We start from the raw sequence: 19,566 nt of genomic DNA, 5'->3' as shown, positions 1-19,566 counted from the left end.
CCCTTTGTCTGTGGTGTTTATTATGTCAGTCCCAGCAAACTGTAATGTAAGCTCTGACAGTTTTTCAAGTGCTTGCTTTAAGCTTTGATTGCAGAGGCATCCATTTCAAAGATGGCATCCATTTCAAAGATAGCTGTCTGGAATAAACACATTAATAAACACAGGACTAGATGAAGAGCCAGGCCACCTCCCCACATGGAGTCTCCTTTGTTTTAAAGATCTTGGTTGATTTCAATAACTGACCATTGTCTTTTCTCTTCCTGCTTTAAATTTCCATTCTTAGGTTTTAAATTCACCATTAAAGAGTAAGCCTGCAAAACCCCAAGGCCCCACCCTCAGCCCCAGTAAAAGCAGAACCCTAGGTCTGTGCTGTCTCTTTCTCTCTCTCCCCTTTCCCATGACCTCACTGTGTGGCCACAGGTGTGCTAAGTAATTTTCAGGTCTTGTAAGTAATAAAACTTCATTTTTTCAAAGTTTCCTGATGCTTATTGCTGAAGGGCATCTTGCAATCATAATAGAATCCGTTAGGGTCCATCTAATTGTAACATTGGTTTGGAAAGGGAGAGGGGGCCCAGGTGAGTGCCCCCAGGCATTTCTGGCTGACAGCATGGCTGTAGATAGTCTGAGACCAGCACAGAACACAAACTAATACAGATTTATAGACAGATAACATGTATAGATGTCTGGGTAGTCATTACACTGAGTGGCAGAAGCATTATTCAAAATTACCTTGGTCTAGTTCAGTAGGGATGATCTTAAGTTCTACACTTTGGTCCATAAAAAAAATTCAACTAGTGCAGCCTGGCAGAAATCCAGCGTGGCAATAATGTGTGAAAATTAACTGCTGGTTACAGTTGACCACTTGACTGATTAGGAAGCAACAGTATGATGTTGCCATTAAAAGCTACTACGATATTAAGCCACAGTCCTACAGCTCCCCAGTTTTGGTATATTGTAATTTCACTATATTCCACCAAGAATGGTGTTTCACTCTGGGTGCCACCCTTTTAAGAGGAAACTGGCCAACTAGAATATGTCCAGCAAAGGACAAGCCTGGGGTTTAGAAACGTGGATTAGCCATTTTGTGGAAGGGGTTGTGACTGTGTTCTGAGTTGCCCCGTAAGGGAGAACTCTATTTGAGGTAGAAATTCCTGGCAGGAGGGATGACTATTACGGTGGAATTTCCAACATTCTTTCCACCCTGGATGATTAGTGAAGCCTGTGAGTGGATGGCATTCTCTTGGTGATGGTTATTATGCATATGATATCAGTTGAACAGTCAGAGTGAAGGGAAGAGTTTATATCCCATGCTTGGGGGAATATTTCTCTTTTCCTCTGGACCTTTTTGTGGCTGAAATGAACTGCAGACACCACAGCCGTCATGCTACCAGCCTGAGAATGAAGCTCATGCCGAAGGATGATAGGATAGAGAAATAGGAAGAACCTGGGGCTTTGATGATGTGACATAACTCTTATGGCAGCCAACCCTCAAATCTGCCCAAACTGCTGGGCTTTCTACTGAGAGATAAATGTCCTTACCTGTTTAAGGCCTTTTGAGTTGGGATTTCCTTTACATGCAGCAGAACCATTTTAACAGATTCTGCAGGGTTGTGCTGAAGATAAAGGATGATCATTCATAGATGATCATAGATCATTTCATAGATCATTTGAAATGCCCACTGATGGAGTAGACAAGAAGTATTTGTCACTGTGAGTATTTAAATAGAGGATGACTATAATTAAAATAAAAATCCTTTATTTAAACAGTAGGGTTTTGCTCTAAATGATTCTTTAGTGTCTTTCAAATGTGGATGATCTAAGATTCAAAAATAATTCTTGTAAGATGTGAGTGACCATGAAGCTGAACATTTTCTCAGGACATTTGCATTATCCCCAGTGTGATAACTCAGATGAAGTTTTTATTAGTAGAATGTGGAGGTGGGGGAGGTTTTTGTGCATGAGAACCTTCCAGGTGCTCCTTGCCCACTTCATATGAGTGAGCATTCTTCTCTTCCCCTACAGGGGTCTGTGTCTGCCACCCCCACTTTTGGAAAATTGCTGAACCCTGACCAAAGGGGAAATAAACCATATTGTGACTGCTGGATTTGCAAAACACAACATACAAAGGGCTTCCAGTATGGAGAGGAAAAGTAAAAAACAGCAGGGTCTGGTGGCTTGCGAGCTGCTGGTGGGAGGGGCACAGAGGCTGAGGGGCGTAGCCAAGTGGTGGACACAAGGGTGTTTGGATTACAGGGAAGCAGTTTCAATCTGTTGTAAACCCCTTTCGACACCCACCTTCTGTAGTGCATATTATAAAAATAATAGTTTTATTATTTTGACATAAAAATTGTAATAGAAGGTTGACTGTGCCTTAAAAGCAACACACTTTCTCCATTTGAATTTATCCCCGTGGCAGGCCATTTGCAAACACTCCTGTCTCCCCTCTGAGGAGATGTGAATCACTTGGGTAGGTTTTTCTTGATTCGTATCTCAGTGTTGATTAGGTTTCTAGTGGTTCCTATAATTAAATATAAAATAATAGTGAAAACTGTACTTTTGCACTCATGCCTGTGATTCTGAACCAGGAAGTGTGTTCTGATCCTACATACCTCGTACTGCACTTATCCAGACTGGGTTTGTGGGGGAGAAATATTCCCAGGCGGTCAGAGGGCCACAAGGCCGGTGGGATGTCACTCAGAGTGTCAGTTCTGGACAGGGCCCCTGAAATCAGATTGTGTTGTCCTCCTCTGTCTTAACACAGAGGAGGACAACTGGGACTGCGAACGTGACTCATTGGGGCCAAGTGGTTAATGGATCGATCTAAGGCTGGAAGTGTGAGAATGCCCAGGTTTTACTTCAGGGTATCATTTTTTAAGCATTTCGATTTGCAAGGACACCAAATCTGATTGATTTTTCAATTGATGAGAGTGATCGATGCAAAGGCAATCAAGGCAATGCAAGAGCCAAAGATGATGTGGAGAAGCTAATTACTAAGCTTGTAAGTATTTTTATGTGTAATGGGAGCAGAAGATGGTCCAGCCAGCATTTTTTTCCTGATGATGGGAATTCTCTGTCCTGGACATTGGGTATGCCTGGTGCCAGGTTGGCCCAGCACTTTTGTAGCTCTGGCTGAGGAACCAGAAGGGAGAAAGAGGCCACATTCAGAGCTGGGCTCAGTGTTCATGTTGGAGGCCATATGAGCAAGTGGCCAGCCTGTTTACTGCTGTGAGGCTTTCTTTACTTCCACTTCAGAGAGTGACCTTCCCTCCCCTCAGATGGGAAGGCCCAGTTCGTCTTGGTGGGGAAGGTTCAATGAGTTCCTTTATGTTGCACCCTTGACTTTCCAACCTCTGGCGGAAACAAGAAAGCTGTGTTGGATTCTAGCTCCAGAAACTTAACATTTCCTGAAAAAGTCTCTTTAAAACAGAAACTTATTCTGGAACATAACAGTTTGATCAGCTGTATCACACTGTTAATTATTAAACAAAAACCAATATCTTTTTAGCTTAACTTTGACTCTTTTCAGTTAGAAAAACTGAAGGTCATGCAGTCAAAGACAAACCACCCCCCCCCCCCCCGAAATCCTAATGTGTGCTTTTGGTGACCTTCTGGGAAATAGGAGTTGGTGAAAGACCTCTGAGGTGGTGGTGGCAGAAGTAAGAGGGTGGTTTCCTATTTGTCTGGGGGCTCCTTTCCTTGTTGGTTCTTAGTTGTTACTGCCACCAAGGCACAAGGGTCAGCAAGGTTGGGAGAGACCAAAGGACTGGGACCATAACAGCTATATGTGCTTAGGTCATAGCCAGCCCAACAGGTGGACACTCTGTGACCCCAATCAGATGTAGGGGCCAGAAACCAGCAGTAGCCAGGCAATGACCACTACCAGAAAGCTGGCCAAGGTTTTAAGATAACAGTTAAGATCACAGAGTCAAAGGCAAGCAAGGAGTCCCCCAAACAGGTGCTCAGAATGTATGTAGCAGTGCAGAGTCATGTTTCTCAGAGCCCGGGGTGATCCTGTTCTTGGGGAGAAGGTATGCTAGCCATACTTTCCTTTAGGAGCAGACAGCTGGCAGGGGACAAGGGGATGACACTGCAGACAAACCACAGCAAGTGGAAGAGAAGAGAGGGGTGTGTAGCTATAGATGGATTCTGGCACGCTACAACCCATCTTGGCCTCCCTTCCAGGAAATAGCCAAATGGGGAAGTCCCTGTGACCTTTCATTTGTAGACAAACTGGTTTGGTTGTTTAAATTGTGATTCCGCCTACCCATGGTTCTGACTTATGTGCCTCATCCCTTATAGTAGGCTCACAAGATTCAAATACAAGTATGCAACAGTTGGGGCTGTTTTCATGTCCTAATTGTAAATAGAAGTACTTCATTGTTAATAGTAATAATAGGGAAATGGCAGCTGCCTCTTCTTAAGCACTTGCTATGTGTCAGGCACCGTGTACGACAGTAACAATCCTGAGAGATAGGAATTCTAATTTCCATTTTGCACATAAGGAAAATGAGGCCTTGAGAGGTCAAATAACTTGCCTAAGGTAACCAGCAGGTGAGAACTGGGATTCAGCCTGGATTGTCTGGCCCCTGAATCCAATGCTCTTAAGAACTACCATATATGTGGCAGCCATGAGAACGCACCTGGCAGACCTCCAGCTGAGTGCAACTGAGCAAGCGCCCCAGGGCTACATCGTGAACCCATCACGACATTTGACCAAGGCTCTGCTCCCCCACTGGCTGCTCCCAGCCAATGACTGAGCATGGCAGTCTGGCTCTTGGGAGACATGGAACTCTTCCAGTGGCCACCTTCAGCTCAAGAACTCCTTGAGAGGCTTGCAGAACTTTCCTTAGACTGCTCAGTGGTCTAGGATGCTTCCACCCGTCCCTCCTCCATCTTTATTTGGGCTCAGACCATGTGACGGTTTTCCCAGCCCCCCCACAGCCCCCCCCCCCAACCGCTTTTCTGCCATGGGTACTTTCCCTGCATGTTTAATTCCATTGTAGTGTTTGTTTCTCAGAAGACCTGGACTAACACAGTGTACCATGTCGAATTTTCAGGGCAGCTTGGTTCAGCCTGCTAGCATAAACTGGGGTGGGGGTGGGGGCAGACAATTTCCTGTTTTTCCAGATTCCACACTAAAAGCCCCATGGCACAAAGCCCTATATTGGTCCTCCCTGCTGTATTTTCCCCCTGATAGTTACTTAGGTGATCAGTCTTATGTTATTCATTGATTCATCCATTCATGTAAGAAGCATTTATTGATTTTCACTATATTCTAGGCTCTGGGGATCCAAAGATGAATGTCAGGGAATCTGCCCTCAAAGGAATCACAGTCTAGTAGAAGAACAATTTGGTCAACAGATAAACAACATTAATTGCTAATGACTCTCCAGTGCTTACTCTCTGTCACGCACTCTCTAGGCGTTTTATATGAATCAAATCATATACTTATAATTACTATGTGAAGTAGGTGGTATGATTTTGTCCATTTGCACATGCGACAGCTGAGGCACAGAGAGGTAAGTGGCAGATGGGAAGTGGCAGAGTTGGGGTCTGAACGCAAGCAGAGCCCTTGCACTCACTCCTCTGCTACACCTGCCCCTGACCTTACCACCTGTTCTGAGACAGTGTGACCATGCCTGGGGAGCGCAGGCTTCCCCCGTAATAAAAAATCTCCATCGATCACCACAGTGAGAACAATCTCATGAGCAAGCTGGTGGGTGCAGGATGCCTGTTCTGTTGTGGAGATTCGTGGCTTGCTGCCCGTGCCTGGGAGTAGCTGAGTCTCTGTTGTTTCCTGTCTCCTTGGCTACCTGGAGTATCCCTGGGCCACCTAACACTCACTTCCTGGGTCACATCGATTGTCTGGCTCTGGACAGATGCAGAGGTAACACTCCTACTCATTTCTACATGGAGACTTGTTTTGTAGGAACTTTCATTCTGTAAATGAGTAGTAACAAAAATAACAAATACTTACCTTTGTCTAGGACTTTCAGTTTTCCAAGGGCTTCTGTGTTTGTCAATCCCAATAAGCCTGTGCCTCAGGCCAGGCAGGTATAAATATTTTCATTTTAAAGGAGAGGCAATTGAAGCTTAGAAAAGTCATGATTACCCAGTCAATGATAGCAATGAGCAGTGGGACTTGAATCTAGGCCCCTGCAGTTTTGCTGACTACACTCTTCCAGAACCCCACCAGCAGCTGCATTTATGTTACTAGAAAATAGTATATAATATCTATAGAGCCATGCCTTTAGTAGCAGAGGTTTTAATTACTAGGGTGCGGGGCAAACAGCAGCCCCTGGGCTGAGTTTCTATTTTGGCCCATTTGTTGTTTTGTATTTTTTTTTTTTTTTTAATTTTTTAAATTTTGTTTAGAGAGAGAGAGAGGGAGGGAGGGAGGGAGGGGCGGAAAGAGAGGGAGAGAGAGAGAATCCCAAGCAGGCTGTGCACCTCTACTGCAGAGCCCGATGCAGGGCTTGAACTCATGAACCACGAGATCAACACCTGAGCCAAAACCAAGAGTGGGATGCTTAGCCGACTGAGCCACCCAGGCTCCCCGTGTAGTTTTTGTAAAGCTGATCGCTGAGAAGCATGTGCCCCCCTCAGCTTGATCCTACTGTGAGTTCAGATGCAGCGTTTCGGGGTGAGGAGGGAGAGAAAGTTACCCTTTCTAAAAACGGAAAGTGAAACTGACCAGTCCAGTTTCCCAGTTTTAGCTGGTTAGGACGCTGTCAGCCACAGTGGGGGCAAGTAAACCTCACCTCAGCCTTTCCTGCAAGTGTGACAGTGGAATGGTAGAAAAAAGAAAAGTTTTCTTCACAATTTCCTAAGCTCATTTCTATTAGCAAAAGTTGCCTGGGGTTCCTGACTGGCTCAGTTGGTTAAATGTCTGACTTCGGCTCAGGTCATGATCTCATGGTTCTTGAGTTCTAGCCCTGTGTCGGGCTCTGTGCTTACAGCTCAGGGCCTGGATTCTGTTTTGGATTCTGTGTTTCCCTCTCTCTCTCTGCCCCTTCCCCAGCTCACACTCTGTCTCAAAAAGAAATAAACATTAAAAAAAATTTTTTTTTTAAAGTTGCCTTTGGTCTCCCAGTTCTTGGCCGGGTGAAAATAAACTGTATTTTTGTGGCCTGCGCCACACAAAGCCCATTTGTCCTCACACCAGTAAATCTAGACATCAGTGTCTGTTTAGATTAGAATTGATTTCTGAACCAGGAAACTCAGAAGAGGCTGTTTAAAGAGTAGTTATTAATGGCCTCATTACAAGCGTATGTCCTGCCATTTGAACGAAATTTACATAGAGAGAGGAAGCACATTTATAAGTATCGGAAAGAGGTGAAGAAAGAGGAAGCCTTCATGGGGGCTGTGGTACCTCCTGCTTTGTTAGCAACACTGGGGTTTCCTGAAGGATGAAACAGGGGCTTACAGGCTTCCAGCCCTGAGAGCCCTCCTGGTGGAGAGCCTTCTCCCCAGGGGTGGATTTTGGAATGCAGGTATGGATGACGCTTCTTAAGGATTTTGATAAACTTGGCCCATGAAAGCTGTGCTTGGAGCATCCCCAGAGATGCTGGATCCAGGGTAGAGGTGGGTTTCTGCAACCCTTCCCAGATTTATCTCAGAGACTGGTTGAGGGACTTCTGTCTGTGGCCAGGGAGAAGCTCACCCCGGAGGAATTGTTTCTCTCCTGGGGTCATCTTTCCTGAGATCAATTGTTCCTTCAGACTGAGAACTGGTTAGGAAACGGGAACCTTGAGTTCTAAATCTGGTTCTACCATTAAACCCACTGCTGATGACCTAGGGCGAGTCATTTCATGTCCTTGTGCCCTCCGTTTTCCATCTGCAAGGTGGAGACAGTCCTCAGTAGCTGAGGACACTGAAAGGAACAAATGAGAACAAATTAAAAACTTCTGAGGCACTGGGTGGTGCGAGAACTCCAAATAACCCTTGGCTTCTTGGATGAGGACGGAGCAGTTTGGGTCTGGTACTCAGGGAGGTTTCCTGCAGGTTGAAGTTGGGAGAGGGCTGGAGAGGCCCAGCAAGGCTGGGGGGCAGGAGAGGCTGTCAAGCTCACTTTGGTTGTCATGGCAGCCTCATCTGTGGGGCTATTTTTATTCAAGCTGAAGAGCAGGTAGGGTGTGTTGGGGAGGGGAAGGAAAGAGCCCTCATCTTTCGCTTTAAAGCAAAACAAAACTAACACTTTGACCAGTTCATTTAGAGTCACTGGGTGGGGGCTGGATAGAGATCTGAGAGTCCTGAGGTCTCCTCTTCTCCCGTCCAGCACCCTTATCCTGAACTTGAAGGGGGGCCAGGGGAATTAACCTGGTGAAGGAAGGAACAAGGACTCCTTACCTGTGTGAGCTGGGGAAGACTGGCGTTGATGTACAGTAGAGTCCTGATCAGAACCCTCTACCTTGCGCTGCATATCCACCGGCTTGTAATGAACCTGGGCCACCTCAGGAATCTGCGGCTGGCACAGAACATCTGGATGGCAAAGCGGGTTGAATGCGACAGGTGAGCTGGCCTGTGTTGGGAAAGTCAGCAACACCGACCACCTCAGAAAGTCAGCCTGGGTTTATGGGAGGAGTGGGCTCATTCTTGCTCCTCCTTTCTATTGCTTTCTCCTTGTTTCCAGGGAGGCAGAGTGGCCACCATGAGTTTATTGAAAGTCTGAGTTGGGGATATGCCCGCAGGACTCCCTGCCTTCCCTTTTTAACATCACGAGGATGAGATGATGAAGGCGACATGGCCAACGATTGATATCACTTTAATGAACTCATTCTAACTCTAATCTCTAAACAATCATCACCTCCCCCCACCCGACTTTAATGCCAGTAAGATAGGTGGTGGGTAAGGCATTCCTCCGACTCCTCCTACCGCCGTTCAGACTGATGACTGTATGTGACTCTGTTGGGGGGGTTGGTGACCTGTAGCTTGGGTATACTTGTCACTGGGTTGGGAGCTTTTTAAGAGAAAGGGGTTCATCGGACAGGAAAATTCAGTACCCACTAACCAAGGTGGGTGAACAAGTGGGGAGAAAGACCCATGGGTGATGACTAAAATGAATAAGCCCTCTTGATGTTTGCCAGGAAGCGGGGGGTTACAGAAACCCAGAACCTGAGTCCCGCCATTACAAGCCTCTCACCTCGCCCCAGAATCCACATGCTCTTGCAGGGAGCAAAGCCTCCTTTATTTGGATGCACACATTTGGAACTTGGGGACGAGGCTAGGCCTCAGGTCTCCCTCTGCGTTTTCTAAGGACATAATAACCATAACCCTAATTTTGTAAGCTCATAGCGTAGAAACAAAATACATGGTAGGAGAAATGTTTAGTCTACTTGAGAATCATTTTTGTAAGCATTTTGTGAACCATGCTTGTGGTATACTCTCAGACATCAGGTTAATTATAGCATCTCATTCGTTCGAGAAAGCGATAGAGCAGGATGTTGGCTTGGCAACAGTTTGTTAGCCTCCAGTTTATGTTTTCTTATTTATTTGGAGGCACTGTTTGCTCCACACTGTTTGTGTGTTGGGTGGTCAGCCACTCCCCTTCTTGATTCTGACCAAGATTTACAAAAGAGCTGACATACTCTGCTTGTGTGTCTGGAATTATTTTGAAAAACAAGCAAAGTTCATCCACTTTTAGAAAAATGAAACTATATTTTCAATCTGTGTTTTACAGAATGGCCATTTCTCCTGAGTAGTGTTGCTGACAGGTCTTTGATACACAACCAAAGTCCCTGAGATGGCATTCAGGGCCCTCTCATTCCCTTTCCCCTCTTACCCCATATAGAAGGTACCCCCACAGTGCTTCCTGTGGCTCAAACGCATCATCTGCTGTGAAGCCTTTGTGTCCTTAATCGTGCCTTTACCTCTGCCAGGAAAGTCGCCCTGCCCCCATGTCCACATTCTCTGTGCCTTTCAACTCCATACCTGTCATTTCTTTGGGGATATCCTTTCTGCTTTGATCCTCTAGTGGCCATAAACTGTGTTTTATTGATAAATTCCTGCTTTTCTCTCATGAGGTTTTTATTTATTTATTTATTTATTTATTTATTTATTTATTTATTTATTTATTTTTAAGTTATTCCTGTTCTCATTTGTCTCTGGAGGTTGAGAGCAGCTGTCCTGTGTTTTTTGCCTGAGTGATCCCCCCACTGCCAGGGAAGACAGAAATGTTCTCACCCCTACATTTCTTGGGGGTCCTAAGATATGCTTTGAATATTTATTATTCATTGATAGGCAATGACTATATGTGGAAGGAATAAAGGAAAGAATTATGAATTATTTTATTAATTTAAATGGAAAATGTACCTTCTTCACCAAAGGGTCATCTCAGCATCCAGCTACTATTTGAATCAATTAAAGAAAGTTAACCTGCCTTCTTCATCCCTCAGGAAGGTTTTCTCAACTTCTGAAACTTCTGTTCTATTTTTCTTGCACCAGCACATTTTAAACACTTAAAACATAACTTACTTCATGTTGTTGTGGTTATGGTCTCACCACACAGGCTGCTGCTTGCTGGTAAGGGATTCCATAGTTCTGTCATGTTTTTCCCATGGAGCTTCCTCTTCCCAGTTCAGCTGTAAGCTGAAGGCCAAGACTGTGGAGGACACATTGTATAGTCCCCAATGGGACCCACGTCTAACATGTTCAGTAGGTGCTTGCTAGGTCATCTGGAAGCTCAGGCTTCAGAAAGCTTTATGTCAGGCTTTCAGGCATGGTCGTTTTATGGTTTCAACATTGTAGCTTAGGTAGGATGGGTGAAAATCATAATAGTTGAGAAATGTCATCCTGACATTGGAAAAGCCACTGGAAGTTTCTCCAGACTTCAGGCAACTCTCTATATTCCTGCCTCACCTGTGTGATAGTTAAATTTGTGTCCCTGACCCAGGATGCAAATGCAGAGAGAATATGGCCGCTTTTATTCCCGGACCCCGCTACCTGGGTTTCGTGGCTATTCATGTCTGCATCCTTCCAAGAAATCTTTGAGTTTCTTCACTCTTTCTTTTAACAGCTGCACTGGAAATCTTGGACACAACTGACGATCCTCTCCTATTTCATTCCAGCCCAGGGACACACATTCCCCGGTGACCACAATTGGAGTCGCCCTAATGATCATTTCTGTTTCATGCCATTTGGGGCTATATTGGTAGAAAGCTTTTCATTCTCTGCTGAAATGTATCGCCTTCGTTTCTTTCTTTGTTCACTTTCTTTTTCCTTCTCATCCAAAACTTGGATTCAGTATGTTCATACTTCAGGTCTTCTTCCTCTCTTCCTCCCTTTACCTTATTTTAAAAATTACCGATGAATTTAGCTTAACAAAACGGGAGCAGTACAGCATAATTCACCTTTCTTCAAACTTCAGTCACGTGAGAATTATCAACATGGCTTTTGATTTATCTTTTTCAACAGTTTTATTGAGATATAATTCATATGCCGTGCAGTTCACCCGTTTAAAGGGTAAAATTCAATGGGTTTTTTGGTTTGGGTATATTACATTATCAATTTTTTAAATGTGGCAAAATATGATATATATTTGCCATTTTAACCAATTTTAAATATACAATTCAGTGACGTTAATGACGTTCACAATGTTGTTCAACCGCTATCTATTTCCATTGTACTATTAACACTATTTTGTGGGTGTCTGGCCAATTCAATTGGTAGGGCATGTGACTCGATCTCAGGGTCATGAGTTCAAGCCACACACTGGGCATGGAGTCTACTTAAAAACAAAAAAAAAAAACCAATATTGTCTTTGAGTCATTTCGTGTTTTTTAAGTAAACTTATTTTATTTAAAAAAGGTGTTTTTAGTTTATTTTTTATTTAGAGAGAGAAAGAAAGAAAGAGAACATGAGGAGGGGAGGGGCAGAGAGAGAGGGAGAGAATTTCAAGCAGGCTCTGCACTGTCAGCACAGAGCCTGTTGCAGAGCTCAAACCCATGAACCTCGAGACCATGACCCCAGCCAAAACCAAGAGTCAGACCCCTAACCGACTGAGCCTCCCAGGTGCCCCTACGTAAATTTATTTTAAAAGGAAATTTTGGGGCGCCTTGGTGGCTTAGTCGGTTAAGCACCTGACTTCAGCTCAGGTCATTATGTCATTATGTGAGTTCTAGTCCCACATTGGGTGAGCCAAACTTCTTTCTCTTTCTCTCTTCCTCTCTCTCTGTGCCCTTTGTGGGATTCTCTCTCTCTCTCCCTCTCTTTCTCTGCCCTCACTCACCTGTTCCCTCTCTCTATCGATTAAAAAAAAAAAAAAGGAAACTTTGCCACTATAATTGAAAAACCAGAATCTTTTAATGTTGAAAAAGGTAACTTTAAAAATAAAGACAATAAAAATCAAACAATGGTATTAAGTTTTACTGGATACTTGAGCCTATAGAAGTCTGTGGGGTTAAGGCCTTGTTCTCACCATTGTACCAAGGGAGAAAAAGAAAAGCATGTGAAAGAGCTATTAAAGGCATCCTCTTATCATACCAGGTCTTCTTGATATAGTGGGATTGAAAGAATTGAAAGGGGATTGCTTTCTACCATGTGGTTCAGTGTCACTGAATATTTGCTGTTCACTTTGGAATCATCTCCTGTACACCAGGTTATGTGGGTCAGAGTGTGGAAAACACTGTAAAAGTGCACAAGAGCATGGATTTGGGGGTTAAATTTTCACACAGCAAGCACTTGAATGATTTGGACAACTTGCTTAAATTTCCGTGCCCTAGTTTTCACATCTGTGAAATGGGCAGAGTCATATCAATCTCTTCTTAGTTGTGATAAAATGGAACCTTATATGTTAAGGGTCTTGCCTGGTTCCTGGTGTATAGTAAATGGTCAACAAATGTGTATTTTTTTTAAGTTTATTCATTTTAAGACGGAGATAGAGAAAGCACAATGGGGGGAGGGACAGAGAGAAGGTGAGACAGAATCCCAAGCAGGCTTTGTTCACGCCATCAGCGCAGAGGCTGATGTGGGGCTCAAACTCATGAACAGTGAGATCATGACCTGAGCTGCGATCAAGAGTTGGACACTTAACTGGCTGAGCCACCCAGGTGCCCCCAGATGCGATTATTTTTAAGAATGATCCTTGTTTATAGTTTTCCCAAAGTTTAGCACTACCTTACAAAGAAAAGTTAGCTTGTGTATTCTGAAGAAACTCTCCAAGATCAGCAAACACCATTCTCTGGCCCTCGTGCAGACTATCAAAATGCCATAGTCCTGACTGAGTGCCAGACAATGTGCAGGAAAAAGACAGCAAACTTAATGGTCTGAAAACTTAATTGGGAAGTAAGAGAGTGCAGCCTTGCGTCAGAGGCCCCTTGAACTTGCAAGATCCTGGCTGGTTCCATTGATGTTCAGCGTCTCTTGACTTAAACCCCATTCTCAGGATGTGCCTATTGGCCCCGGTTGCAGGTCACAGCACACCTAACCCAAGGCAGCATGGCTCAGAACAAGACAGCATCACCAGGCATTGGTGAGCAAAAGCCCACATTGTGTCTCATGAGTTGCAGCCACAACCCCACACCAGGAATAGCAGGTGACAGCTGCTTCCTGCCTTGGACCCATCCAAACACGAGGCCAGACACAGACCCCTGGGGGTGAATTCCTGCTTGCTTGCTTACTTGAGTCCTTCAGGCACATGTTTCCATCTATAAAATGAGAATAGGGTCTTGAATCCTATCTCCTAGTGTTGTTGTAAGTATGAAATGAGATTAAGACTGTTAAGCAGTCACCACAGTATTCAATGAATGGTAACTTTTATTGTTATTATTAGTAGGAAGGAATCTGTCAGCAATCAATCCTCTGACCTAGTATGAGTGGCTCCACGTGGTGCAGTGGGGATACAGGTGAATACATATATGCATTTCATTTAAAATTCATAGCTTGAAAAAATATTTATTTGGAGAGAGAGAAAGAGAATGTGTGAGCATGTGTGAGTGGGGGAGGGGCCGAGAGCAAGGGAGAGAGAGAGAATCCTAAGCAGGCTCCAGGCCCAATGAGGAGCCCAAGGCAGGGCTTGATCTCATGACTGTGAAATCATGACCTGAGCTGAAATCAAAAATGTGATGCTTAACCGACCGAGCCACCCAGGTGCCCCTAAAACTCATGGTGTTTATAGACCCAAATAATGTGTAGACTCCTTCACAGAGGGAAAAAAAACCCATTATTCTGATGTTGTTTAACTATGTATGAACATATTCCTTACGCTTAGGCTTAGTATTCTTACGCTTAGTATTCTTTCCCAACTCTGAAAGCAGAACATGGGCAAGATACAAATATAGGTATGAAACAAATAAAAGGCATACTGACTATATTTATTTCATCAGACGATGCTGGTTTATTGAGGAAGCATCATGAAAATGGCACGAGGCTGTGGTGCTCACTGATTCCATTGAGGGGGTTGCTGCAGCTCCCCTGTGTTATTTTGGGACTTGGATCTCCCACCGCATTTCTCTATATGAAGTAGTGTACAGGGAAACCTTCTGGTGTTCATGGGGCACAAATGCCTCCTCTGCACATTGCCCTGCCCCCTCTCCTCTTTGCTCATTAGCCTCTGACATTCAGAATAGCACAATCTAGCTGCAAAATGATTGCAACCCACCCCCTCCACACACACACGGACACCACAATCCTATGGCAGGACCCAGTTATAACATGGTCATCTAGATAACTTGGAACGTGTTTGCCTTTTACTTTAAAGGCATTACCATCTAAATTTAAAGCCCAAGCACAGATTCTCATAAGGACTATAGGGGAGGACTTCTGGCAGATACCAGTTTGAGAAACATTGATTCACATCCTCCCTAGATCCCCAAAGAATTTGGAGCAGCCTCCAAAATTAAACACAATATTAAAGACAAATAGGCATGACCAAGGACCTGGGTGAGAGTGTTAACAGCAGTTAAGAACCAAAATGATGACCGAACTGTCTGGAAGTAAGGGCAAAAAGTGAAATGCACCGTGTTAGCCTGTTCTTGTGGTCTAGTAAGAGAAAACAGGCAAGTTCTCTGAAGAGACAAACTTTTCCTGCCACTGAATCCTAGGAGTATTTGCCACATGGATCCTTTATAGATAAGACTTTGTGTGTGTGTGTGTGGGGGGGGGGCAGATGTACAAAGGAAGTCTTTTTTTCTATGATTTCTCCAGAGTTCCTGTGGACCTCGTAAAAGCTGAGAAAATATTGTTCAATTTTAAAGCAGTGAGGATACTATTGGTGTCTTAATAGTACTTTACATTGTGCGGGGTCCTTGGGGTTTTCGGAATGCCTTCACTCAAACATTTATTATTTGAGTCTCAGGACAGCAAAGGTGGTATTATGAGGGCACCTGGGTGGCACAGTTGGTTAAGCATCCGGCTTCGGCTCAGGTCATGATCTCACAGCTCATGGGTTCGAGCTCCTCATCAGGCTCTCAGATCTGTGTCTCCCTCTCTCTGCCCCTCCCCTACTCATGCTCTGTCTCTCTCTGTCTCTCAAAAACGAATAAACGTTAGAAAAAAAGGTGGTATTATCTTCAAGGTGGGGAGGGTCACAAGGGATCTGCATACTTACGTGGCAAAGCTTGGTGCCATGTCACTCTGTCAGGTGGGTTTCAGGGGTGCTTATGTCTGGGTTGGCATTTCCTTGAAAGGAAACTTTGGATTTGCTGAAGTGGTTGGCCTGGCCCAGTCTGTAGTACGCTGTGGAAGAGGCAGATGTGGCTGAAGAAACGCAAGCGATAGTGTTGTCAATCAGCGCCTCCAGAATCAGCCGGCAGAATGAATGGCATCCTGCCTGACTTCCTGAAGTGAATTAGCTGCTGGGAGTGAATTCATTTCAGGTGACTAAATGAATAGACCTACTGGAAGGAATTGTTTATATGCCCCATCTGAATGCTGGGGAATAACTGCCAAGTGCCGCACTGTTAGGGTCAATCTCATTTATGCCAAGCTAGTGACATGATTAGCCAACGGAATCAGTTGCTGCTTTTCTCTGTACCCCAACCCCCATTATCCAAGTGCTTTCTCATTGTGTAAAATAGGAAAACACGTGGAAGGTTGGGAGGTAGGAAGGAAGGAGGAAAAGAGGGAGGGAGGGAAGAGGGGCCATGCACAATCCAAGGACAGATTTTCTTCTGACCTTTTAAATGCGTTTTTCTTTATATAGTTGATATCCGACACTATAAGATATATGATTCCATATCCTGCTTTTTTGCTTAACATAATGTCATAAGCTTTTACTTAAAACTCTTTTTTTTTTAACGTTTATTTATTTATTTATTTATTTATTTATTTATTTATTTGAGACCGAGACAGAGCATGAACAGGGGAGGGGCAGAGAGAGAGGGAGACACAGAATCGGAAGCAGGCTCCAGGCTCTGAGCCATCAGCCCAAAGCCTGACGCGGGGCTCGAACCCACGGACCGCAAGATCGTGACCTGAGCTGAAGTTGGACGCCCAACCGACTGAGCCACCCAGGCGCCCCATACTTAAAACTCTTTTAAAAATATTTTTAAATGTTCTTTCATCAGTTAGGTTGTTTTCCACTTTTCATGGATATGAAGAGTGACTTAGCAGACATCTTTGTTCATTGTCTTTATCTACATTTTGAACATTTATTTTCCCCCTTAAGAGAGACTTATAGTAGAATTATGCGGCCAAAGGTATGAACACTTTAAAGACTTTCTCTTTCAGGGGCTCCTGGGTGGCTCAGTCAATTGAGAGTCTGTCTGATTCTTGATTTTGGCTCAGGTCATGATCTGGTTGTGAGATCGAGCTCTGTGTTGGACTCTGCGCTGAGTCTGGAGCCTGCTTGGGATTCTCTTTCTCTCTGTATCCCTCTCCTGCTCATGCTCTCTCTCTCTCTTTCTCTCAAAACAAAACAATACAAAACAAAACAAAACAAAACAAAACAAAACAAAAAACAAAACAAAACAAAACAAAACACCAAACCAAACCAAACCAAACCAAAACCAAAACCTTTCTCTTTCTCGGCATATGAACACATGCCTTTCCAGAAAGGTCTTACCAGTTTATACTTCCCTCAGCATCAAATGAGAGTGAGTATATTACCTCACCTTCAAAAGTTTCCTAACTTGAAAAGGTAAAATAGCAGTAAATATAAAATGTTACTTTATTTTATTTTCATGATCATTAGTGATAATGAATGATGGTTTATTTTGTTTTTTAGATGGAGAGGTAATTTGTATTTTTTTCCTTAGTGAATTATCTACTTATTGGGTATTTTAAAAGACATTTCTGTGACCTCTTCATATCTTAAGGAAATTAGCCCCTTGGCTTGTTTATTTCTAATTTTAAACCAGTTTGTGACTTGCCACTGGATTTTTTGGTAACACTCTATTGAGATGTAATTCATATAATATACAAGTTACCCATTTAAAGTGTAAAATTCAGCGAGGCTTTTTTTGGTATATTCACAGACTTTTGCAGCTATCACCACAATTCATTCTAGAATATGTTCATTACCTCAAAAAAGAAACTACATACCCCTTAGCTATGCTCCCCCAACTCCCTAGCCCCCACCAAGCCCCCAGCCCTAGGCAACCACTAATCTACTTTTTGTTTCTATAGATTTGCCTATTAGACATATCATATATTTGGAATAAAAAAATATGTGGTCTTTTGTGGCTGGCTTCTTTCATTCAGTATGTTTTCAATGTCAATATTTTATTCCTTTTTATGACTGAATAATATACCATGTTTTGTCTATCCATTCATCAGCTGAGGGACAATTGGCTTGTTTCCAATTTGACTATTATGACTAATGCCACTAAAACAATATGATTTAGATTTTAGGTTTTTAAAATGTTTTTTACTGAAGTTTTAAATTCATACCAACCCTGTTGCTTGTTTGGATTGTATTTCTTCTGTTGTTTAAGATTAATAAGTCTTTCCCCGAGCCAATGTTAAATTTTCACCCATATTTTCATCTTTTTAATTTTAAAAATCTGTTTTATTGTTCACTTCAGTCTATAATCCATATAAACTTTATTTGGAGGTATGTGAGAATTAGGAAGCATTGCAATAGTCCCTCTGTTTTCCCATCCCCACCCCAAAATAGCTAAATTTTCCCAGCACCATTTCCTGAGTCATTCTTCTCACCAACCATTTTCTTTATACTGATTTTTAATGCTTTCTTTATCACATTATTAAGTTTTTATGAGAATGAAGCTTGGTTTTTGGGTTATCCATTGAATTTAATTGCTGTTTAATTTTTTTTATAAATGTAATCTAAAATAGGAATACACTTTATTGTTTCTTATACTTTAGTAAGAGACATAAAACATATATAATCTATGATTATTGATTTAGTCAGATTTTCTTCTTATTTTAAGACCGTTTTGGCAATTAATATTTTTCTATAAAAATTGTACTGAAATCTAAAAAATTCTTAGCATGGAATTCACATCAGTGTGTTTCTAAAATTCTCCATATCTTTTATTATCCTGTCTTTCTCATTGGCATATTTGTATTTTCTCTGCTCTTTCCTTAATATTATTTAGTAGAGCTCTGACTCTTTGGCTAGCTGACTAATAATAGATCAGTAATTTGGGAGAAATGACATGTTCTTCTTTCTTGAAGCACTGGTAGACTGTACAATGGGTCTGTCCCAAGAAGCTTGTACCTGTATTGTAAATTAGAATAGAGAATTGGCAAAAGTTGGTGCCTGGGACTCGGCCGCTCAGGGTAGCATCTAAACAATTCTGGAGCAATTCTGGGGAGCTTCTTGCAGTTTAAAGTAACTGATTGGAGGGGTGCCTGGGTAGCTCAGTCCATTAAGTCTCCGACTTCGGCTCAGGTCACGATCTCCAGGTTTTTGGGTTTGAGTCCCACATCCAGCTCTGTGCTGACAGCTCAAAGCCTGGAGCCTGCTTTCTATCCTGTGTCTCCCTCTCTCTCTGCCCCTCCCCTGCTTGCACTCTCCTTCTCTCTCAAAAATAAATATATATTAAAATAATAATTATAATAAAAATAAAGTAGCTGATTGAGTGTTTTAACTCAATGAGGTTATTTTCTTTTCCAAGAAGAACCTCAGAAATGAAAAAAAAAATGGGATAGTTCAGGCATCTAATAATAAAATATTGAAGCTTGAGGTGATATTATATAATTACTCAGAAGAAGAATATTAATCATCACTGATCTTTTTGGCTCTTTCCTTCACAAGGTCCCTTGGTGGCTGAGAGTTGCTTGGGTGGTATGTACAACTCTGTCCATGGGAATGGGTCCTGGCTGTTCTAGAAGTAACCAATCAAGGACAGAAGGCTATCAGGAAGGGCAGATCCAGTGGAGAAAATGGCAGCCTCAGTTAATGGGTCTTGGAGAGCAGGGAGGCAGGGACATTACTTCAGTTAGCCTTGGAGGGGGATAATTAGCACTGAGAAGGGAGTCAGTAGGATTGGCAAGGACAGGAGAGATACAGAAGATCGTTGGCTCTGATGGCTAGTGAAAAATAGTATCACCCCCCCACCCCGCTTAAAACACCCAGAGTCCTTTGCCTCATCTGTCAGCACTAAATTCTGCTTGGATTCCTGTTGTGCAAGCAAGGTCAGAGATCTGGCCGCCTCCGGCAGACCT

The 19,566-nt window shown here is 43.2% G+C and overlaps 1 protein-coding gene across 2 annotated transcripts in view; it reads left to right on the top strand.

Moving 5' to 3' along the window:
• The window catches only part of PIK3AP1 (phosphoinositide-3-kinase adaptor protein 1), a 118,138-nt gene that overhangs the window by 38,083 nt on the left and 60,489 nt on the right, over positions 1–19,566 (top strand). The window contains exon 1 of one of the 2 annotated variants that reach the window (XM_045040503.1): positions 13,793–13,841. The exons of the other annotated variant lie outside the window; for it this stretch is intronic. Coding sequence (XP_044896438.1) covers positions 13,808–13,841 — 34 coding nt within the window. The 5' untranslated portion in view covers positions 13,793–13,807. Of the gene's footprint in view, positions 1–13,792; positions 13,842–19,566 lie in introns of those variants that run through there. 2 annotated transcript variants of the gene reach the window in all.

Source organism: Felis catus, chromosome D2 (assembly GCF_018350175.1).
Source record: "Felis catus isolate Fca126 chromosome D2, F.catus_Fca126_mat1.0, whole genome shotgun sequence".
Classification (NCBI taxonomy): Eukaryota; Metazoa; Chordata; class Mammalia; order Carnivora; family Felidae; genus Felis; species Felis catus.
Note: the sequence above shows the minus strand (reverse complement) of the source record. Positions and strands in the feature narration are given on the sequence as shown.